The sequence below is a fragment of the Lepidothrix coronata genome, unplaced genomic scaffold, assembly GCF_001604755.1.
Source record: "Lepidothrix coronata isolate B3197 unplaced genomic scaffold, Lepidothrix_coronata-1.0 Scaffold111, whole genome shotgun sequence".
In the NCBI taxonomy this organism is placed as follows: domain Eukaryota; kingdom Metazoa; phylum Chordata; class Aves; order Passeriformes; family Pipridae; genus Lepidothrix; species Lepidothrix coronata.
In genome coordinates, this window is record NW_016690291.1 from 2977934 (window position 1) to 3002672 (window position 24739).

General features: G+C 38.3%; 1 protein-coding gene across 6 annotated transcripts in view; it reads right to left on the minus strand.

The window, feature by feature from the left end:
• PPP2R2C (protein phosphatase 2 regulatory subunit Bgamma) overlaps positions 1–24739 on the minus strand; it is a 148804-nt gene that overhangs the window by 51737 nt on the left and 72328 nt on the right. For all 6 annotated transcript variants that reach the window (XM_017824554.1, XM_017824549.1, XM_017824548.1 and 3 more), the window contains 3 exons: positions 5338–5435; positions 4568–4733; positions 304–416 (listed from right to left, as the gene is read on the minus strand). In XM_017824554.1, the coding sequence (XP_017680043.1) occupies positions 304–416; positions 4568–4733; positions 5338–5435 (377 nt within the window). The remainder of the gene's footprint in view (positions 1–303; positions 417–4567; positions 4734–5337; positions 5436–24739) is intronic.

Below are 24739 nucleotides of genomic sequence, written 5' to 3' on the forward strand. Positions count from 1 at the left end.
TTTGTTTTCAATAACAAAGAAATAGTATTGTTTATACAACATAACCTCCCAGTTCTAACCTTTAGCCACTTCCTTTGCCAAAGCCCCTGGAGTGAATTCAGCCAATAAAATTTGAGAGTAAAAATCTAGTATGTTAATGTCTGGATGTTGGTCTTCTCTCCCAAGAAACAAGTGACACAACAAAAGGAAATGGGCTCCAGTTGCACTGGGGAAGTTTAGACTGGATATTTAAATTTTTTACTGAGTTAGAACTCCCTTCTTCTTACAGAAACAACTGGATTTTGGACATGGACAGCAGCTTACCTGCAGTGATGTTACTGTAGAAAGATCTTTAAGTTTTCCTTCTTCATCTTTTAAGTTGTACCCCTCTGGTCTCTTATCTCTTTCAGTAATTTTCCATAACTTGATTGTTTTATCTTTAAAAGAAAAGACAAACAACTATCAGCATAGGAATGTGGTTACTCACCTTTCACAATATATTCCTTAAAGAAACTTTTACACCTTGGTTTAGACAAGTCCTGTGCTGAAACACTGTCACAGTCACTGGGTCACTTCATTCTGCACATCCAGAAAATGCTGCCAACAGAAAAAAATACCTTCAAACTGAGTCAGAGGTTCCTGGCAGCTGACAGACCATGCAGAGCATGTAGAGCACATGCTGCTCATGTATCCAACCTGGAAGTTTGCAGGTGGAACAAACCCAAACCACCCAATGCTCACTGCTGAAGCTCAGTTTGACAACTTGACTCTGCAAGGAAATAATCTTGATGCTAAAACCAGTTTGATATTAAAGTCAGTTTGATAGGCTACTTATAAATAGCACAAGAAGAGCATGGAGTAGAGAGACAGGTCAAAGATCCCTGCCTGGCCCATTGTGGAAACAGGCAGTGGTGTACCGGTGTAACATCAGGAGCTCCAGTAAATGAAAGGCTGTGTGAAAAATGAGACATTTCTTCCTCCTAAGGGAAAGCAACTGAGGAAGAACTGAGGGAAAAAAAAAACCCTAAGAGAACTGTGTTGTAATGCTAAGAGAGAGAAGCGGGGAGAAAAATATATTAATCTTGCATTGAATGGAATAAAACCTACTCTCCTTTTTTCATGATGAGAGAAGCATATGATGATAGAATAATGATGCCTCTCAAAGATCCTCTGGAGCCAAAAAACATGTTTTAAACATTTCACATTGCATAGTAGCTGAAGTTGAAGATTTCCCTGACATTGACTGTCCACTCCCACTCTGGCTGTGCTTCCAACCTGCCAACCCTAACACTTCCTAGACTGAAAAATCAATGCCAATTCTTCTCCTGCAAAAAAACATCTGTCCTTGATATTCTAACAGTTGTTTCGCTCATCTGCTTGTGGAGCAGCCAAAGTCCTTCCAAAGTTTCTGCCCTTCAGCTGCCACCACAGCTTTTATTAAGCTCAGCTCCTGCACCAGTTCTGATTTCAGCCCACTTTCTTCCTTTCCCCTTCTGTCCCCAAGTACATAGCAGAGCATAACTATTTCTGCAGTGTGGTGATCCAAATATTCTTTCAAATGCTAGTACAAATCATTTTAAAGGCAGGCTATATGAATACGTGAATTGATTTGCATTTCTATAGCAACTATAACTTTGAACTTTTTTCTTTCCAAAATCAATCCCTCCATTACTCAGGTTTTTTTACTATTATGCATCTCCTAATAATATTGATATGCTAATTTACAAGCAAAAAAGAAATTACAACTGATCAATCTACAGAACAAGAAGTTACTTCAATCTGCAACTAAAAAGGTTCATTTAAATATTCAGTAAATTTCATTTGTATTGTATATTACATTAATTAATTACTAAAAATATATATAGGCCATGTCATCCACTTGGATTTTTATTACACGTAAACAGTGCATTTCTGCTTATCTAGACAAAAATTTATAAATACAGCAATTGTAAAATTAATTATAAGAAAAAATACAAAGGTTTTTCCATTGTTGGACTTGACTGCTATTAATCTATCCCTTTCCAAGTGAAAACTATTTTAGTAGCAGTTAAGGTTATCACATGTTGGTTTTCTTCTTCTTCATCCACCTCTGGACTTTAAATATTCCTTAGAAATTTTAAGTATGCTTATATTTTGCAAAATAGAAAAAATAGAAACATCTCTGTGAGGTTAAGCATTCAGTCTCAAGGGTGTTATGAAGTTAAAATTAATTAATGTCTGGTAAGCAGTCTGAAATCCTCAGATGAAAGGACCTGTATGGGCCAAATTCTGATCTACCCTATGTAGCTCACATCGAAAATGGCCCCAATTCATTCTAGTACAGAAGATATCAATGAATCATAATAATTTATTATTATAGTACAAAATCATTTCAGTTTACAGTGCAAACTACAAAACTGCTAACTGCAAGCACTGCAAATCCACAGAGGGGTTTGAAAGCCTTGGTGGTTTCCTTCTGCCTCCATTAATTAAGATGCTACAATCAAAGCTAAGCTGATAACCTGTTGATAACACGTGAACTGGAAAGGAACCAAGATCCCCTCTGAGAGAGGTGACCTGTGCAGGAACAGTTTCAGACAAAAGTCCTCCTTATAATGACAGAAACAGATCTGAGCAGGTGCAGTCCTGCCAAGTCTCACATATTGAGGGTTAGATTTAGACCAGCTCTCCCCTCATGTTCCCAAACAGCAGGATGCTCCTTCCAGCAAATTCAATGGGCACTGTCCACGTGTGCCCGTGGAAAGCAAGGATGTTGCATCACAGTTCTCATTTTTCTGACCAAATCTGTGCTTTAGATCCTAAACTACAAGAAAGCAAAATATCAAAAATTGCATTCAAATATCAGGCTCAGAAATTAGGAAACAAAACCAGTATTGAAGATATTTCTACAACCTATCCGATATGAGCATGTATAACAGGTAATGCCTTGGTTCTCTACAAGTTAGGAAACATACTATTATCTCTTTTAAAAGGCATAGAATTGATATATGTTGTCAAAGACTTCTCACAGGTAATCTGTGAGAGAGTGAGTAATCCATCACGGGCCGTCTCTATCCTAAAATTAAAACCATCTTTAAGAATACGCCAAGAGGTGAATCTTCAGACTTCAACCCTGAGTGCCAGGAAGCTAGGAATCCTCCTTGGCACACACATATGTTTTGCAATTCAAAGCCAAAATCCAAAGCCTATGCCAGTGGAACCATTTCTGTTCTCCTCACAACAAAGAAGTCTGCTGGTATGCTCCAGAATTAAGAAGGGGGAAAAACAGAGGCCAAAGTATTTTGCCAGGTCCTAGGCTTGCCCCTTGGTTCAAACAGGATTAACCCACAGCAGCACTGATTATTTCTTCCTTTCTCCCCTCTCATCACGGTATGAACCAGAAGACTCATATAAAGGTCTACTAGGCCAAGTGTAAAAGAAGCATATCTGAGGACTTGGCTGTATTTCTCTGTGTTTCTAAAAACAAGCTTTAAAATGGAAAGGGAGAGATTTACTTTTAATAATCTAGTTTTGTATCATGGACTTGGAAGAAGCCATTCTTAGTTATCTGAAGAAAGAAGGGATATTTTGATGATGGGAGAAGAGCAGAACTCCCAAACTTCATAATAAGCTGACTAATCATTAAATTAGCACAAATCACCTATCTGTAACAGATACTTTTCATTCCAAATAAGCAACAGTGCCCCCAGAAAGTCAAAGACAACCTTAAGGAAAACAAACTACAAAATATTAAAAAACTGCTATCTGTGAATTATTGTAAATATTATTTAATGCTATAAATTTTAGTTAAAAGTAATCCCTTTGCACCAAAGTATCAATTCCCAGAGGTCAGATTACACTATATTTTTATCAGCAATTCCTAATTATGCTCAAACTTCCACAAGAAAAATTATTTTCTTATTACAATGAGATCTAAGATTTAAAATCAGGTATTTTGCCTCATGCATCATCTGCAGTAATAAAGGCTGAGGGTGTCCAAATGACACCTGTGTATGTTAGTTACATTCAGTTTCTTCCCCCTATTTCACATCCTCATACCCCCCCTTAGGAATAATACTGCCTTTATAAATCAATAGTCAAACATTTTAGAAATATGAGTCAGTATTAATATCCTATTATTATTCCTCCTGCCTTCCAAAGATTTGTGTAACTCTTTAAAACTTAAATAAACCATTCTGATGATAATGAATGAAAAAAAAAAGAAATTCATCTCTCTCACCTACCTTCATTTACACATCTATAAATAATAACGGTTATGACAAATACAGCAGACAAAATTCCATATTCCCAGTGAAACACAAGCTGCTGAGTGTGGTGATGCCTTTGTCACAAGACCTATTTCAGGACAGCACTTCACAGAAAAATGGATAGCTCTCTAAATGTCAATGGATAATCAATAGGAAAAAGGTTATGATTCTATGGGTAAAATACATAAATAACAGATATCAGAGTCAGTATGACAGTCTTGGTAAACTCTGAAAGAGGAAATTTCTAAAACAGTAGATTAACATGAACAAACATATACCACCAGCACTAAAACACAGTACAGCAAATACTGATATGTCCTGCACACTCTCATCCATCTTACCATTTGTTGATAGGAGTGAGTGAGCTGCATTTTGCTGTGGTAACCACTTGATCTTGTTTATTTTTTCTTCTATCTCCAAGCTCTTCAAATAATCAAATTCAGGTTCATGGCTCTGGAAAGTGCTGTAAACATTGTACTCCCCCTGATTGTAAGGCTCATTTTTACTCTGTGGAGAATAAGAACAACAAAAATATGCGGTTTATGAGAGCAATATTTCTTCATCTCTTAGGAAAGGTGTATAGGCAGTCTTATAAATATAAAAATATTGGAAGTTAATTTAATTTCTCATTTAAAACATGATATTGACAGACTTGTTTCAACAGGAATGAAATTTCCTGTACGTATTGAAACAGCATTAAATAATAGACAGAATTTTTGAAGGAATGTCAATTATTCAGGAAAGATTTCTAAAAAAGACATTGCAGATGGATGGAATTTACAAGTGAAACATAAAGGTACCACAGAGAAGGTATTGTTTTAAATGGAATGGTTCCATCATCAGGCACAAGCTATTAAAACAATGCAGAAGTAAAACAAAAATAACTTTCTTTTTTCTTATTTTGGAATTTTGAAGCTTTGAAGCATTTTTGTTTGGGACAGCAAACTTACAAGGAAAAGATCCCTCTTTCACTTCATTTCTAAACAGGTGATATTCTGTTTTACTGGATCTTGAGACTATAAACAAGTTTTTTAACTCAATTCAATTAAAGTATTAAAATTCAATCCAGGTTTTATCAAACTATTAAGGACTACATTGGTAACTCACATACCTCAGGTTCCCTTTGGAATATAACAACTCGACCCCCCTTGTCACCAGTAGCCAGTAGTTCTCCAGTGTGGTTGAACTCAACTGTAGAAATAATATCAGCTGGAGGAAGGAAAAGAAAAAAGGAAAACTTTAGACTGCTACTACAACACAAAGCCACTAAAAATATGAGGCACTTCACAAAAAATGCAACAAATGAGGGATTTGAAGGGATACAGATGAATTCAACAGCAAGTCACTGATGCAAACAGGCTGCATGCCATTAGAATCTGAGGGTGCTACACAATGAAACAAGTGCAAACATTAATGAGGCAAATTTGTGTTTCCAGCACATCTGCAGTTTGGGACTGGAGCAGCTCTCTGGAGAGGCTGTGCTTCAAGAATAGCCATCTCAGTACTGGCAATAGCAACAAAAGTGGCCTCCTGCTATTTCCTGTAACAAGGACAATGTAACATCTCACTCCCGTTGCACAATTATTTATTCTGCAACCTTTATGAGGGTTTTAACATAAGCCCCTAGCACTGGTTTTCTCAAATATGTGTTTGAGTCAAGAGTGCAAAAGCAAAGTACATGTACACTGTCCTACCACTGAGGAATGAAGGCAAAACCAGAGCTGTTCACTGTGCAGTGCTGGCAAGAGCCCATTCAAATCACTGCTTTCAGAAAATCATTTCAGCACCATAAAAATGTGTCATCAGACGACAAGAAAGTTCACTCTTTCTAGTTTTCAACAACTGCCTTTCTGTAAGCAACTGTATCAGCTTGAACAAGAAACCTCATCAAAACCGGAGGCCAGTCTTGAGCACAAATTACTACAAGTGAGGATGAGAGGGAGAGGGAGACTGGAGGAGCAAAAGAACTGGTGCTTGTGTTTGAATGACAGTACATGCTGGAATCATAATCCGCAGTTAATCCTACACTATTAGCATAATTTAAATTAAAATGCCTAGTGCAATAGTAAATTAAGAAACCATCATATATACAATCACAGGCAAATGCAGGGTATTACTCAGAGATTGCATGTCTGAATCCTCTGTAACGATCAGTATTCACTCATCAGAAACATGGGCCAGATTTTAGAAGCGTCAGTAGTTAGGAGCTCCCCTTTAGGCACAAAAAGCTACAGTTTCCAAACATGTTCATCATCCATCAGTTTATACTGAGAACAATGAAGTGACAGTGGCTAAGCTCTTTTGAAAACCTAGCCCCAAATGAGTTCACAAAAATTCAAAGGAATTGAAATAACAAGTGGATGTACCATTTACTTGATACATTTTATGAATTGAAAACATCTGTTCCCATTATTCTTTTAATAAACTAGCAGTTCAGTGTTAGAAAGCTTCTACTGCCAGTAGCTCTCATCAGCAACACAGCCACCCAAAAGCCAGATTCTTACTCAAATATTATAAACAATTTATCATTTAAAAAAGGAAAACTTTACTCCAATCACAGTAAAGAAAAATATCTTCTTTTTTTAAGAAATCTTCACCATAAAGTCCTTCTAAATCAAAGCAATCTTCCTCCCTTTTTCCTCCCCTACTACCTATACAAAGGAAGAAAGAGGAATCCTAAAGCATGTAATTTTCTTGTGTGTTGAATAAAATCTATGGATGTGTAGATTTTGAGAAAAATGGAACATGAAGACTTACAATATTTTGGGTCTGAACCCAAAGCTTCTCAAAGGTAATGGCATTTGATTTTAATGTGCACTTCCACAGACTGCATAATTCATAGGTAATAACCACAATAGCTCTAAACTTATTCGAGTACAGAAGAGTAGAGAGACTCTAGTTATGGCTAGTGATGCTCTGGGGCTTGGGATGGGTTGAGTTTGAAAAAAAATTGCCTTTTTTATTTAATCTAAAAGTCTAATCAACTTTTCTGGTGTGTAAAGTTCATTCATACTGCTTCCAATGGAAGAACACTTCCTGGCTGTTTTGTTCTTATCCTGCAGAATTCACACCAATAATAGGTGTGGTCTCCTGCTTATAAAATGATACCTGCATGATTTTACTCATTTAAAGCTGTGTCTTACCCCAATCATACAGGCAGAACTGCAGCCACCCAACTGGAGAGCCAAATGCAGAGGGAAGAATGTAGAATCTATTAAAATACATGTGTGTGTGTGCATGAGTCATGCACTGAGATGTTCTCAACAGGTCACAGAAGAATCAGATAAAATAACTGTGCAAAAGGAATGAATGGCATTTGAACATATTTCATATTGAATACATTTGCTATCGGCCTGAAATACACCCACAACATCATGACATATTCTTCTCTATGGTCACGATGGTCATAAAACATTACACCACACTTTACAGAGGGCATCAGTCAATGCCCAGTAAAGTCCACAGGAGTACTTGCACAGATTTCAATAGTAACTGAAACTGGATTGTAATAAGACAGATCTGCATTTTATTATATTGCATTTGTCATTAAAATATCATACACAATTAAGTGATTATTGTTTAAGGAGTCAATACATTAAGTATCTGTGGGCACCGTACAGTGATGTTGTTCTGAGGCAAAATTCTCATCCCCCCCCCAAGGTGTTTCTTCCAGATACATCTCTCCTTTCTATTAGAAAAACTAATTCCGAACTGGAAACTACCTATCATTTTTAAATTAACTTGTTCTGAAAAAGAGCAGATCCAATATTATGACCTTACAGACATGTAGCATGTTGGTAAAAAATTATCCTTGAACTGGAAAATCACTTTTATTGATCCTGTAAATAACAGCTGAAAACAACAGCTGAAATCAACAGGTGTCCCCCACCCCATCCCCAAAAATAAAATTATCCAGCATATCTGTTCAGCAGGTGAACATTAGTCATGCTGTTTTCATACAAAAGATTAGCCAGGCTGGCTCTTCCTAAGACAGAGGAGGTAGGAACAGAATCAATCAACAAAGCTCTTCATACCCTTCTGCAGAACACTCCCCTATGTATTTATTATTAATTCTGTAGCAACATCAGTCACTGTGGTCCCAATCCTACAGATTCTTCCATTGCAGAATGGTCCCCTGAGCAAACAGAGCAATTAACTACCAGATTTCACCCTCTCCAGGATATATAAATGCACCACAATGGAAAAGCTGATGAATTTGCATGTACAGTAAGCCCTTGGCAAGGGATGGCAGAGATGAAAGACTCCTTCCAGCCTTCTTCCGCACTACACCTTCCATATCTCTGCTGGCAGTGCCAAGCTTTGCACTAACAATTAGGATTATCAGAGACAGAGATAATTTACCTATTAAGAATAATTATGGGTAACCTCAATGCCAACAGCTGAGCATTTCCAATCAAATCATAAATCCCAACTTTTATCCAACATTAATCTTCCTCCTCCATTTTGTCTATGCAGAAATATATATAAACTTGGATTTGAAAGTTTCAATATTTTCACTTAAAATAGAGATGCTGACTGAAAAAAGCAAACACAAAACTTTCAGAAAATGAAAATACTCCAGGGGTGTAAACTCCTGGTTATCTGGTCCACATCCAGCCACAGCAAACTGTTCCAGCAGGTACAATGCATTATAGACTTGAACTCACAGATTAATTTTACATGTTCACTGGAAGATGTCATATTACTCTACAGCTTAAACTGACAGGAAGCTTTTCCTGATCCAGTCTGAGGTATTTAATTCTCTGACTCCCAGTACCGCTGCCCTTTCACACGTCACTAATTCCTCTGCAGCTTCACAATTCAAACTCCTTACATTTTCTTAATGGCTACGTTTTACCCAACAGCTGCTGCTTAGCTAGATACATTCTGGTTTTGTGATAGATCTAAGTCCATCAATGTACATCTGTGCACACCAAGGTGTATGTAGCTGCTCTTCCCTCAACTTAAGAGCATTGCTCCAGCACAACCTCAGGCAAATGAACTCAGCAGCAGCCACCCCACCCCTCAAGCTCACTGGGGAGATGAAACTAAGGTTGGTACATGTAGCTCAAGTCAATTTTGGCCATTATATATTTTTTCAATATTCACTTTCTAGCCTCCTACAGGTTTGTTTTGAGGAATAAGCAATTAAAAACTGGTCTAAATACCTCTGCAATGATTAGAAAAGCCTTATCTATATAATCAATCTTCCCATCATTTTGGGGTACTCACATAAATGCAGATTATTTTCCACCTAATATGCACTCAGGGAAGAAAAATCTGAATGTACTTACATATCTTCATACAGTCTTTTGGTCAGAAACCTCAAGTAAATCTAAGAAAAGCTCAACTATAATTTTCAGTATGTTATTTTTACTAAACATGTCTACCTTTTTGGAACCTTTCATCTGAAGACCCTGGTATACTTTATTTTGCTTCAGAAGATCAGGAAAGCAAAGAAAATGACAGGACTATTTCACCCAGCACAGTATAGCAAGTTTCGAGGGCAAACATCACGCAACAGTACAGGGAAAAGAAGATCAGAGAATATAATCTTCAATTGAATTCCAGTGTAATCCTGATTGAGAATTAAAGGATTTGGAATGGGCCAGAACACAGGAATTAACATCAGTACTTTTCTCAAACAAAAGCTGGGAAATCCTACCAGCCAGAACAGGTCAGAACTACTTCTTAATATCACACCCACCGAAGTCAGCACAGCAACACTGTTGGCCTGAGCTGACTGAATCAGCAACTGGGTCAGGTTTTTGTTGTGCGTGTTCCCAGTGGTTAGCAGGCAATCTTGTAGTCTACGTTATTTCAACCAAGTTCTGACCTGGCCTAACCTTGGTTTGTGAAATCCAATAAGATCACAGCACAATCTGGCATGGCTGCAAGCAATGTTCAGTCATACTGATACAAAAGTCCCTGAGGGGCATAATCTGGAAGAAACAACAAAGAAGCTTGCAACAAAGAGAGCCATAAAACAAAAAGACAAATGGCAAATAAAAGAGGAGCAGTATTACAGCATCTTGAAGGGAAGGCCATTACAAAGAGCTGTGCTGTCAGAATTTAGTCTAGATTTGGACACAAAAAAAAAAAAGGGGAAAGAAAAAAATGGAGGGAAAGAAAAAATTAATGGAAAGAAAAAGCCTGCTACCTTTTTTAAAGTGGAAGTTTCAAAGGTTTCCTCAAACAGCAAGAAAACAAGGTATGCAAAATCTCAAAAGGTCAAATGAATCCTTCTTTTCTGAAATAGCTGGCAGAGAAATCCCTGACAACAGAAAAATTTCCCACTTGAAGTAGTGGTCTCTGTAACACACATCTATTTTGGTTCACAGCAATGTTATTCACCATCTTGGATCCAGGGCTTGTATGACATCAGAAATCACTCCTCAAAATTCAAGTAAGCACAATGCAAACTCTCACATATCACACTGTCCACCTTGGCTCAGTCAGATACTTAATGCTAATAACCTGCACACCAGAAAGCCAGCTCCACTCTGGGCAGACAAGATGTGGAGTCATAGAATCAGACTCGCCAAGGCTGGAAAAGACCTTTCAGATCATCAAGTCCAACTGTCAACCCAGAACTCCCACTGCAACCCCTAAACCACTAAACCATATCACCCAGACAGAAGTTCACTGACCTACACACAAACTGCCTGATCACCTCTCCAAGGAACCAAAATGACGTAGGATATGAGCAGACAGTTGGGTGGCCCGGTGAGGACAACACATGAGAGAAAATGAGAACACAAGGATGCATGAGATGGAAAGAGGAGGAGAGAGCATACAAACATGTTAAAAAGAGCAAAAGCATGATGATGGGTACAAAAGAGGGACTATATGCACACATGAGAGCTTAAGAAAGCATGAAAGAGTACAAAGAAATGCTACAACAGAAAATAAGCAGTTTGAAATGAAGGATCTATCTGCCCCTTTGCTCCTGGGATTATCTGTCACCTTGGCAAAGCTTTCGCTTTGCTTTTTTTCCTCCTTTATTATATCTTTAAAATCTGGTGGAGTTAGGGCTGAAAAATGGCAAATGTTTGCTCCATGTTAGATGCAGGGGCAATGCAAAACACAACAGGAAACCGGTTTTGGTCAAAGCAAACTTTGAACACAGATGCTAACAGTGGAAGTGCTTCAGGGATCAGTGAAACAAGGTGATCAATCAGTAACAGAATGAAGTCCAGAGATGTGTCTCCACTACACTTCATGTAGTTGTTTTGCTAAGTGACACCTTGCCTGGCTTCATTGCTAGCAAGGGAAAATATATCAAGGGCAAAAACCAAGCAGTCCCATTTAATCTCGTCACACAAGAACAAGGAGGTTTATCAGGCTAAATATCACGTTTCTTCCTGAGGACAATCTCTTCCTGATATGAAATCCAAAACCACAGGGTCAAACCCTGAACAGGTCTTGAAAGGTTCCTTGAAATATGACCACTTCAGCTAGGGATGATAGTAAAAAAAGTAAAAAAAAATAATGGAAGCAACAAATTTCATAACTTCAAATCCTTGCACGCACTGAGATAATTTTCCCTTTTCTTTTTTCATCTTTAAACTCCAGCTTTTTGATTTTAGAAATGCTACACATGCACACCTTGGTGGCCTGCATGAGTCTAGGTGATCATGAGAACAGCATGATACTGCTGAGTTTCACAGATCCGTGCATCCTTATATCCTCGGGGACCAAGGAAAACGCCTTCCCATTCAGAACATCTGAACATATGTTCAGTGCTCACTCAAAGAAAGAATTTACTTGAATCAGAATCTAAAAAAACAAACCCAAAACTTGCACGCCCTCTATGAACACCTATGAACACTGTGATTTCCTCTTTCTAGCATGGAGCTTTAATAGAGTTGGGTTTTTCCTCAACTATTTTTGTATGTATTTATTTTAAGAGCTTAGAAAAATTATTTCAACAGCTTTTTAATCATATGCTAATTTCTAGCTGTATTTCTCAAATTAGAAATGTCAGGAAATGACACCCAATTATTGGAGCACAGTCAATGTGGAAAAAAAATTGCTTATGGGACAAATATGTAAAATAGATTATCTGGGTTCAGTGTTCTGTGCTAAAAACAGCACTTTCTACTGAATGCAAGTTACTGAGATTCAGTTTTTCATAAACTGACCCCCCTACATATGTGTATTCCTAATTTAAAAGCTCAAAGCCCTTATTTCAGAGGTTCTGGCACCCATCTCCCTCCTGCAGAGTACAAGGCCTCCAGGAAAAGAGGCTCAAGAGACATGACCTTCTGCCCACTGAGGTAAATGGAAAGTTTCCCACTGCTTCAGTAGGAAATAAGGTCAAGCAACATTTGTCAGACGTGGTGTAGCTGAAAATTAGGACATATTTCTCAAAAATTTGGCTACAGTTTACATGCACTTTAGTGTCTTCTTGCTCAAGGTGACCCGGTTGGATCAGCTGCAAAGCTTCAGTGGTTGGTTCTGCAGAATGCTTAATTAACGTTACCATTATCCTTGCTGAAGTCTCTAAGAGCACTGCTTTGTGTCTTCTTAATCTGAGACACTCAGTGGACTGATAAAAAGCTTGCTATGACTCCTTTTAATAGCTATTCAGGGGCTCCCCAATAGCGTCCCTGCATCCCCTGCAGTAACTGAGCAGCCTTTCCGTGCTGTGAGACTGGCACTGGGCACTAACAGGCAGTGCCGGGGATGACTCCAGCCCTGCTTCCCGCAGGTGCCTCCGCCACTGGGGATGTCCAAAGAGGTGAAGCCTGGGAAGTGCTGATGCCTCCATCCTGTTCAGCATGAACAAACTGAAAAAACTCACTAGAAAGCCTTTCACCTTCACTAAATCTAAGCTATTTGGTAACAATGCTTGTATCTATTCTTACAAACAATGTTTAAAATTAAGGAAACGCTGCAGATCAATCTCTATTTTAGCAAAGCTAAAAGGTTAGAAGGCTTCTAACCTTCACATTCCCTCAAATCTCCTTCACAACTTACACTGTGTAACACATGCTAGTCACTTACTCTTCTGAGATTTCGGGGAGGGCAGAAAAAAGAAAAAGAAAAAATACAGCCGGATGTTTCTTTCTTTTTTCTTTCTTTCTTTACTGACAGATGAGACCCTCATGCAAGCTAAGGACTGAGTAACAGGCTTGGAACACTCCATCTGATAAACATGAGCACATTTAGAAAATGTGCCAGTCCACTACTCTTACCAACCAACACTGAAGGACAAAAGATAAAAAAATTGCCATGGATTTACAATTTCAAGCGGAGTTTAAAGTGGTAACCACAGAAGGAAGCCTGCCTGAGCTGGGAGCTGCTGCTCAGCTCCATGGTACTTCCCACTGAGGAGCTGCACAGCCTGGCTGCCAGCTACAGACAGATTAGAAATGGTGCTGCCAAGTGTTAGAAATGCTAGGCAACCGGGTTTTATTGAGAGCAGAAAGACCTTGAACCTCATGCCTCATTTTGGAGCAAATGAAAGCCAAATATGGAAAGCATACAAATTATTAAAATATACTAATTTTACTTTCATTGTCAGAAGTGATTATGCTTGTGCATAATAACTACAATGATCTACAATAAGCAAACATCAAGTTTTGCTAAAAGCCTATTATAAAACAAGGGAAAAAAATCCCATCCATATTTAGAATTTTAAAGGAAAATAATTAATTTAAAATATATTAAAGAATAATGAAAAGTCATTGAAAATTTTAAAAAAAAATCCTCAATAACCAGATTCAATATGAATGTTATTTCCATATATTACATATATTACAAATAAACTTCAATAGAATTTCACTGCCAGCTGGTTCTGAACTTTTTCCCCCCCTCCTTAACTAAGCAATTAAATTCCAGAAGCAAAGCTCTCAGTAATTCTGTCACAGCAGTTCTCACGTTCAAAGCACTTTCCGGGCATTAAACTCCACAGCAATCCAAGGAAGTCAGTAAGGAAATGTCAGCATTCCCATTTCACACAAAGGAAAAAATGAAACAGATCCTCCAGAGTTTTTATCCAAGATCAGAGAAGCAGTTTTGATTATACACATACTAAGGGACAGATAATCCAGGATGTGGTTCAGAAAACATTTCTATTCAATAAAGCTCTTAATCACTTGTCTAGAGACTTAAATGTTCCTGTATTCAGCTCAAATGAGTATGCATGTTGTTAAATGAATATACTGATGGAGCCCCAACAAATAAAGCATCTCAATAGCATCCACCGAGGGAGGAAAAAGCCCAGTGAGCAGGCTTTTGGGTGAAGCGAGGGGGATATAATCTTAAAAGTCATGGAGCTAGAAGCTGGAATAGAGCCAGAGCCTTTAAGCACAGAGTGATGTCAAAGAAAGGCAGAGACACCACAGCCCTTTCTGCGCTGGCAAATGAGGAAGAGCTCCAGGACATCCTTGGGCTTTGCAGTGCTATGATTCATACTGTTAAATTGCTAAAGAGAGGACCTTGACAGGCTCTTGGCTATGATAAATGGCTTTCCTCCGAACACCACTTCAGCACAGTTCAGAGGCTGCTAGGCAGGGACACTTCCCAACAGGTAGCACGCACCTGGCCACCATGTTCTGGAAGCTGCGGAATGTCACCCTCACAGGCATGAGCCCCTCTGTGCCAGCTGGTCCCAGTGCACCCAAACATCCCGTTTACCCAGGCACAGGTACTTCTTGATCGCAACTCAGAGGGAACCCGTGTGGCACTGTGGTCTCAACCCATGACAGGCACACAGAAGAGTAACGCACTCTGCTATGTCAGATTATTTTCTACTGCAACTGGCAGAGGCTGGGGGTTCCCAGCATACAGGGGGCTCTGGAGCCTGTAGAACCAGTGCAGGGAAAACAAACCGTGATAACTTTTCTCAGTCGTAACACATGAGGGTAGATAGCAGTGTTTAAATCTACTCATCGGACACTTTGAGTACAGGATGCAAATAAACTATATCCAAATACCGTGAGCAACATACAGCTCTAACTTGCACATCACTAGATATCTCCTCTGTGATTCCCAGTGGTGGACCAGCAAGATAAGGTCACACACAGGGCTTGTTGCCTGTCATGGGAGCTCCATGCCAAGCCATGTAGCTACTCATCTAACATTAGCATCTGTTTGCTTGGCAGGCTCCAAAGGCAATTCAGCTGACAACTCTGAATTTGCCTCTGGGTCTGTCACAAGATCATAAAACTGTGGGACTTCTGGGAGTGCCTAATACTTCTTTGATGAAGATCATGCACATCATAATATATTAGATCCATTCTAAGCACCCTTTGAAATTCATGTTTGTGACCTCTAAGAATTATTCAGGTAGTATGGCTGGTTTAAGTGTGTAAACTAAAGCCAAGCTCAAAGATCATGCAATTAGCTCTTCTTGTTTGCAATCACGATCTCTTCAGCAAGTTTACATAATGACCCCATGAAGACAAAAATCAGATTTTTTAGTGTTAACATGGGTTGCTGTTACTGATGGAACACTAGAGACTGCTCCCAAGCTTGTCTAGAAACAAACAGGATAACTGTATCAGCTTCATATCATCCTACTGCTTTAAGGTTTCATATGAGTGCGAAAGTGATATAAAAAAGATAGTGGCTTACACAACTTTACATTGGTCTAAAAGCTCATTTCATAAGATTCAGTTCATGAAAGGCCAAAGTCTTCATTTTTTTACCTATATATATACACACACACATATGTATCCAACTAAAAAATGTGAGGAAAGATGGGATTGCTCATATGCTTAAAATTCAGAGCATGCTAAATTGTCCTATTATGTCAGGAAATAGAAGAACTCCTGGCCCCGAAACATTGAATTCTAGATAGCTGGAGTGTGCAAAACTCAACATTAAATTTGCCCGCAAGTTTAAATGCATTGTATTTCTATAATTACTCATTTAAAAAAAATTACTTAAAGAGCAAAAGACATTAAAAATCAATGCACCTTTCCCCAGTCTGTGTCTGATAAAGAAACATCAAACAACTGTTAACAGCCTTGGGAAATAAACATCCCTGTTTTAGGATATTCCCAATGGACATCAATTACATAACAGGACTAGATCAGCATATATTACAAATGCTATGGACAATGTCTAAAACAGGAAATGCTTGCTGATCAAGCAGTTTCCAATTTTTTTCCTGCTTCAGAATGTAGCAGCATGCAGGGAACCCAATCATCATGTAAACAGCCCCAAAAGCTCTTTCCAGTCTAATAATACAGTATTGCAAGTGGGAAATCAGACCATTTCCACTCTGTTTACAACTATGGAACATGGATTTTAAGGCTTCAAACCTATCATGTTTTAACACTAAGTACCATCAATCCTTCTTTATCAAAAAGTTAAATGCAAAATATAGCTTTTGCCAGCCTACTGCTAAAACTGAAAAGTTGAAAAAAAATAATCTGGAAAAACAAACATCAGTAGGTCAGATTTCTGTCTCCTCTACTAAGACAGAACTAGAGGAATTTTCTTAGGAGCCTCCCCAGATCAGGGGGGCTTCAAAGCATATGGTGATGGCTCACAAATCTGCAGGCACCTTCCCTAAGGCCATGCCTCCTGAAGCCATATAGTTTGAGAGCTGCTAATTTGCAGCCCACATAGATAACATTTAGACATCTAAACCCTTGACAGAAGCTCAAGGCTTCCAACCTCCCCCAACATCCTTGAAGCTGCGCCTCGCAATCATCGCTGTTGTTAAAACGCAGTCCACAGTAATTACTGCTGTGCTCTCAAAGCAGAGCAGCCTTTGCTGCAGTACAGCAGCTCTGAGACATGAGGCCAACTGAAGCCTCAAGTCTATTTTAATCCCACTATAATTATAAATTATGGATATGTAGTTGAGATGCTTCTGAATTTTTGTTTGCATAAGGGTGTATTTATGCACTGCAGAAGAGCACTGCAGAGGAGTATCTGAGCTTGAACTGACTGAACTGGCATCAGAGCCAATATAACAACAGCACGACGCTGTGCCCAAGACATCACTGCTGTCAGGACACACTGCCATGTTCAGAGCTAACAACAAAACATACCTTTTCACCATCCTCCATTAAGCAATGTTGACATATCCATTAAATACAGAATGAAGAGAAAAGGTGTTGACAGGTTTCTCCGGGGCAAAACAGTGGAGAAACACACTGGTTAGTTGTTCAAAGGACCGTGATAAGGGAAAAGTATTACCCAAGCCAGAACCACAGAATAGATGCTGGAAAATTTGCCAAAGACTGGTTGAGTGGAGAGAGGCATTGTGTTCTCCATGCCTGCACCAGCTTGCAGTTTCCATCAGGCCTCATGCTGCAGTGAAGGGGACAGCTGCAGTCTCTGGCACTATTTCCTAACCCTGGAAGAAGCTAGCTCTCTACAATAATATTTTTATTTTACATTGTTATCCCTTAGTGATGCAATATTTATCAGTAAAGTAACAAATAAACTCTTTTTACTTCAGAAAGCAATGTGTCACTGTACTTTGCTTGGAACACCACCTCAGATCAAACACCTGCTGTTTTTAGTTTAATAGCCTCCTACGCATTTGTACAATCAGCAATACTTCACTGGAGAAAGAGGTCTGCTTTGACACATGCTTTGCACTAACTGGAGGGTCCACTGTAAAGCAGTACCATAGTAAGTAGAATGTAGATACTAAGTATACTTTCCACTGCAACCAGTAAGGAGGATTTCTGTAATTGGCCTTGCAGAAGGATCTAGACAGACTGGAGCACTGGGCTATGATGAATGGGATGGAATTTAAAAAGTCAAAATGTCAGATTCCACACCTAGGACTGAGTAACACCAGGCACAAGTACAAATGGGGAGAAGAGTAGCTGGAGAGCAGCCCTGCAGAAAGGCTCTGGGGGTGCTGGCCGACAGCAGCTCAGGGTGAGCCAGCAGTGGCCCCGGCAGCCCAACCCCATCCTGGAGTGCATCCAACAAGGCATCACCAGTCAGTCAAAAAAGGTGACTGTGCTGCTGTGTTCAGTGCTGGTGTGGCCTCAGTTGGAGTGCTGTGTGCTGTGCTGGGCCCCATGAATTAAGAAGGATGTTCAGGTCTCTGAATGCATCCAGAGGAAGGCAACAAAGATGGTGTAAGGGATGGAAGGAATGTTCTAGAAGTTGCAGCTGAGGACTTCAGGTTTGTCTAGTTTGGAGCAAAGGAGGCTGAGGGGTGAGCTCATTGCTCTCTGCAGCTTCCTGAGGAGGGAAAGCAAAGTGGGAGGTGCCGATCACTTCTTCCTGGTATCCAGTGACAGGACATGCGGGAATGGATCAAAGCTGCATCAGGGCAGGTTCAGACTGGACAACAAGATTTCTTTAGCATTCCTTTACTGAGAGGGTGGTCAAAAACTGGAACAGGCTTCCCAGAGAGGTGGTCAAATCCTGGAGCCTGTCACTGTTTAAGAGGCATTCAGACAACGCCCTTAACAATATTCTTTAACTTTTGGTCATCCTTGAACCGATCAGGCAGTTGGACTAGCTGGTCGTTGCAGGTCCCTTCCAACTGAAATAGTCTATTCTATTTTTATTATTTACACTATGCTCTTCTTCAGAATATAGCTGTCATATATTATTTTTATCCCAAACACTAAAAAGAACACAGACATGAAGGAAGAGATGTATAGCATTATCATTTCGCTTCAAGACAGAAACAAAGATGGGAGAAAGAACATTATTTCCTGGGGATGCTGTCATTTGGAGAGGATCAAATCAACCTCCTAAATCTCAGTCTGATACTTTAGACTATACAACAAATTACTTCCTGTTAACTGTTCATGAGGGTGTTCTTAAACTTCCTTGATCTTCAAGCAAAATGTAGACCTTATTATTAGAGTGACCTTCAACTGGAATCAACAGGAAATCATTTAAAGAATGAATCATGACAAATTTTTTATGTGCTTTCTGAATATTCAGACAAGGTGTTCACTGCATGTAAGGGAGAAATATAAATATTAAAAAAAAATCATCATGGCTCCTGCCTCAGAGTCTTATCACAAGAGAACTAGCTCTTCATGCTTAGAATGGAGGCCTGAAGAAAGCAGCCAGGGCCTGCAAATTCCATACTTCTGTCTATCTTCTACAGTCCTATAAACTCCCAGATTATTTAAGGCAAAAAGAACTTGCAAAAACACATGAGGAAATACAGGGACACTACTTTGGGCTAAATTAACCTACAAGAAGGATGTACCTACCAGAGTTTTGAAGGTACAATCCAACCCTCATTAAGGACCACTGAACTTGACCTGTACCCCAGTACACTCACACAGGGGAGCTGAAACAGGCAGCAAATCTTCTTTTCCAAGTAATTTTGCACATAATTTTGAGCTCCTTTCAATAGAAGAAACTCTTTTATCTGCCCAGTTCCATCCCACTGTTGATTTTTCTGAGTATATCCTGGCAAACTGTCTGCCATAAACATTCAACTCTCAAGCAGCAACTAAAACATTCCTTTTTCAGACAAAAGACAAATGAGAATCATTATCATACAAGCCCTTTTATGAGAAAAGAAATTTATTGTTGTACTAATGTTTCTCCTGCTGATGTGAGATTGTAGAGTCTTTCAGAAGATGTCAGAGTAGTACCTGACCCATGGAAGCTAAAAGCATATTGATAGCTTTAGAAAGTCAGAATCAAACCATACAAAAATATGTATTTTTTAGTAAAGGAAAGCAGGATACCATGAACCACACAGAAGAATTTCTAACTTTTCATCTGCTGGTTTGGTTTTTTTCAATGACTGACAAGATTTACTAGTCAGTTGGTAAAATAATGAAGGAAAGAGGCCAGTAAAACTATACAAAGCCAAGAGAAACTGTCTAGTACTAATTAGAAACAATGTGCTGCCTGATGACACTTTATAGACTCCAATTACCATACTCGGCAGGAAGGAGCTTTCAAACATCTGTATGATGATTATTCTCCACTGGGATGTCATTTACAGTGCAAAGTATTAAAAACAGGGCCAAAAAATCAATTATAATCTTTGTAAATGAGCATATTCTTTATCTAAGGGATTTGAACATGTGTGTGGAAATTGGCTTTAAAAGGAGAGACATTTCATTTGACAATGAAAAACAGGCAAAAACCTCCCCTACCCCGCATATCTGATCTGCACAAGATTAAACTTAAGGATCATTAAGATAATAATTTATATGTAAAGTGCAAGAACAAAGCATTAGTAGAAGTTAGGCCTAACAAAGCAATGACTAACCACATGTCAGATTCAAGGATTATTTAAGTTTTTAGGTGAATATCCAGAAGTACAGTCCATCGACCAAGACTACTTGGATGATTAAAGATATTTACACACCAAGTAGGAATAAAAAAAAAACATACCTTTTATTGTACTAAGTTGTTCTAAACAATTATTTTCATATTTACATAGAAATCCACAAACAGGGAAAAGTAATAGGAAGAGTAAGAAGCAATCAATAGCAATGCTATTTTAACTGGTCCCTATTTAATACATTAGAGTTGTGAATTAAGGATCTTAGCCTGTAATCAAAGGAAACTAAAATAATGTGGAAAAACACAAATTACCAGAGAAAAAATATATAATTATAAAAATGTAAAATTTACCACTGTAAAGTAAAAAAAAAAAGCCAAACCCACAAACATATAAAAAAGGTTATTTGAGTGCATTGAAGGATTTCTTCTCTCATCTACTGATTTTCAGACATGTCTGTTATCTCAGAGGCCCAAAGGTATATGAAAGTAATGCTGAGTTTTATTCAAGAGCAAATGGGAACAGCAATGGTTAACTGCAGAAAATGGATAGAAAATTTGCCAGTCATTGCCTTAATTACAGTAGAATATCTGGCAGCTTTAGCCTGACTTTGGAGATGACTGATATGACCAAGCACCATGAGTATTTTGAACAGAAAGTGAGATGAATATAACTTTATTCTCTTGGAGGCAAAACTTACTTGCCTTTGTAAGAGCAGATTAATGACCTACTAATATACTGTTGTACTTCAAGACTATTTTAAATTATGAACTAATGGAGAGTGTAGACATTTGCTGAGTAATGCCAAAAGCATGCTATTCCTGTGTTATAAAGGCTGTCTCCTACTAATTAAGGAGGTACTAACCTAAGGTCTTGAGTTTGACCTTTAAAGTCCTAAGCAATCTGGTAATCTAGCCCAGAGACCAGGCTTTCTGTGCACTTTACCCCTCTTCCTTTTTTTCTCTAGCTTTTACAAAAATGATTAGAGAGAAGCTGTCAGTCCCCCTCAGCCATTGTGTCATTCGGTCAGACAGGACATGGACCTATTAAAACTCTCATTCAAACTTCACAGCTCATTTCTCCTGGTGGATATTTGAGAAGAAACTAGGAAGATATCCTGGCAGAGTTGTTTTATGAAGCTGCCACTCAGTTTTGTAGTAGGTTACTTGGCAGATGAGCAATTTTAAAATGATAGTGGGATTGTTATGGTTAAGGCAGCCCAGAACAGGATGTGATCCCAATCAGCTGTGTATAATAAAAGACAGAAGATGGAGGATGCTTTCAAAATGCCGTGGCCTCTTCATTGTCATGGAACATCATGGCTGTTACTGGTGTTCTGGAAAAAGGAACCGCACAATGTATTTAATATCATGTACTCTGCAGAATTAAAATAAATTCTGAATTTCACATGAAAATTCAATATAACTAGGTTAATGCAGGATGTCTGCAGCAGAATTTCAGCTGCACAGCAGTCTCAAGCTATTTTGAGCAGTAGCAACTACTTAAGTAGAATCAGCGAGAGACCACATTCCCTATTGTTTGGGAATAACAAAGCTGGAACACCTCTAACAGGCTACCTAGGGATTACTTCAGCTAAATGCAGCTTTGTTATCAAAAGAGAAAAGGATTTTTTTCAGCCTGACAGCACCATAAAAACTCTTGTTCATAGTGAATGACACATGAACAGAGACTGGTGTTTATAATTTTCTGCTGGTTAAAGACTCATTCTTGCTCCCATTGAACTAAATGAGGCAAAACTGCCATTGATTTCAATCAGATTGTCAGTAGACCTTAAAGATACTAACCATCAGCACTTATTAATATGGAATTATCAGCAGAAAACATATTGACTACTTGATCTAAATACTTTATCTTCATTCATCAAAACACTTCATCCAAATGAACAAAGACAGAAAACTGAACCTAGACCAAAGGTCAGGCTGAACTTACAAATTGCAATGACTGCTGATACAAGTTACCAGCAGCAGCAGTATAATGTGTATTGTACCCAATCAAACCAATGAACAGAATATTAAATTGGAAACACACAGCACGCACACACACTCACACCCCTTGGTTTCGCAGCAGTTCAAATTCTGCTTCAACCACAATCCTCTACCTTTTCATATAAAACATGAAAAATCCATTTAAAAAAATCATAAAACTCGCTACTTATTTGCTGAAGCTTTTAATAATAAAAGCCAAAATCAGCTTTTCTTACCACAAATGCTACAACTCTCATAAAAAGTTCTTAAACTCCACTGGTATTATTTTTAACTTCAGAGAAGTAATTGATGTACTATAAACGAGAAAAAGAGTGGTAAAAATTTCTGAATTTAATTATTTGAATGGTATTCTGTACACACTTAATTGCATAGCAGTAACACAACCACTTTCATTACTCTTTATAGCTTCAGATGCCCATTAGCACAATCCCCAAGGTTCCTTATGAATAATTAGATTAGAAAAGGGGGACTGTGATGAAACGCAATAGGATGTGATGCTTATGAAACAGCACATCTTGAATCCAGATGCTGACATGACAACATCATGAAGAGCTAATTTGCACATCCAAATTAATACCATCATGATGATAATATAAAAGAAAGATATGCATATAAAATGAGCTACAGAAAATAATGTCAAAAAGAATTGAGGTACTTATACTACAAAAATACATCTTTTTGACATTTTAACCCAGTTGAAGAGGTGTAAATAGACTAAATGTCATATTCATGAGCATACAGATACTTAAGCAGACTTACTAGAATTTAATTCACTATCTGGCAACACATGGGCAAGCCGTTTAATAGTTATACCCATCAAACATGCACAGCACTCACATAAACAGGTGAATAAATTTCATTACATTCTATTGTGCATCTGTTTCTATTTGAAACACTGAATATTTTTGTATTGTTTGGTGCTTCTTAGGTATACACCATCAACAAAACCTTCAGAGAGGTATTTTTGAAGGATCTCTACACGGGGCCAAAAAGAACAAACAAATAGGGTTTAAAATACTTTAAAGAGTCAGGTATTTCTGCAGCTGTCCTGAGTTGTCTGTCTGCATATTTTCATGTCTGAATAGTTAAGGAAGATCTTCCTCAAATACACTTAACAGAAAATAATGGCATTACCACAGAAAGGCAGAAATAGTTTCCTTTCACTCCTGTGTCTCTCCTTCATGTAAAGCTTAAAACCCAAATACACATGTTACAAGGCAGACTCTACCTTTGCTACTCGGACACTGATGTCAAAGAAGACGGCTCCTCTCTCCACATTTTACAGCTTGTAACGTACATGGATCCTTTTTGCCCTATGCATTTGAGAATGTGTTTTGTCAAGGCTAGAACACTAGTTGTGTTCTAGTGTGAACATCTAAAGGATGTTCAACTTTAAAAAAAAAAATCTACATTCACATCAAGCTGATGGGATCCCTTTAGAGTGAAGAAACATATGTAAAGTCAGCTGAAATTATAACACTACTGAAAAGGATATGGCAGGAACAGAAGGATAAAAGTGAATTCATGGGACACAAGCAAGAGGCATAATACTGGAAATACAGTATTATAGACATTTTGAAACATAATGAGTGAAGATTTTTTCATCATGCAAGGGTAAGGAAAACCTCATTAAATTAAAAACCACATACTTAAAGCTAATAGCAACAGTGTTCTTCACCAAGCATTTCGGAATCTACTACAAAATATCACTGAGACAAGGAGATCAGTAGGATTCAAGCAAGAAGTGCAGCTATGCACCTATCCACATCACTAATTATGACAAAATTTTACTAACTGGAACAGAAAGATGTATTAAAAAAATAAAAAAACCTACAAAGCCAGAATAATTCCATACCTTCAAAACAATCACCTCAACACTGTGGAAAAGTAAACATATTTCTGGACAAATGATGCACACTTAGAAGCAGGACAGTAACAGGGGAAGATCATCAAATGTTCCCACTTTGTATTTGGCTAGTTATGAGGAAGCATGCAGTATTTTTGTACATAATATTACACCTACTATGTGAACAACAAAAATGCTTCATTATTCATTCTAACAAAACACTTCCTTTTAGAAGAAGTTTCAAGTGCCAGCTTCTTCATTACCACATCCCAACAGTCTTTGCTTACTGAGATTGATCCCACACTGCTTAAATCACTGGGAGTTCCTTCCAGGGACTTCAAGGGAAACAGTATCAGGACCAAAGTCTATGAGTAGAATACGTTAACAAAACCAAAAATCAAATAACCAGCAAGACATACAGGCAACACGCAGTGAGGAAACATATGTGAGGCATAAGTGAAAG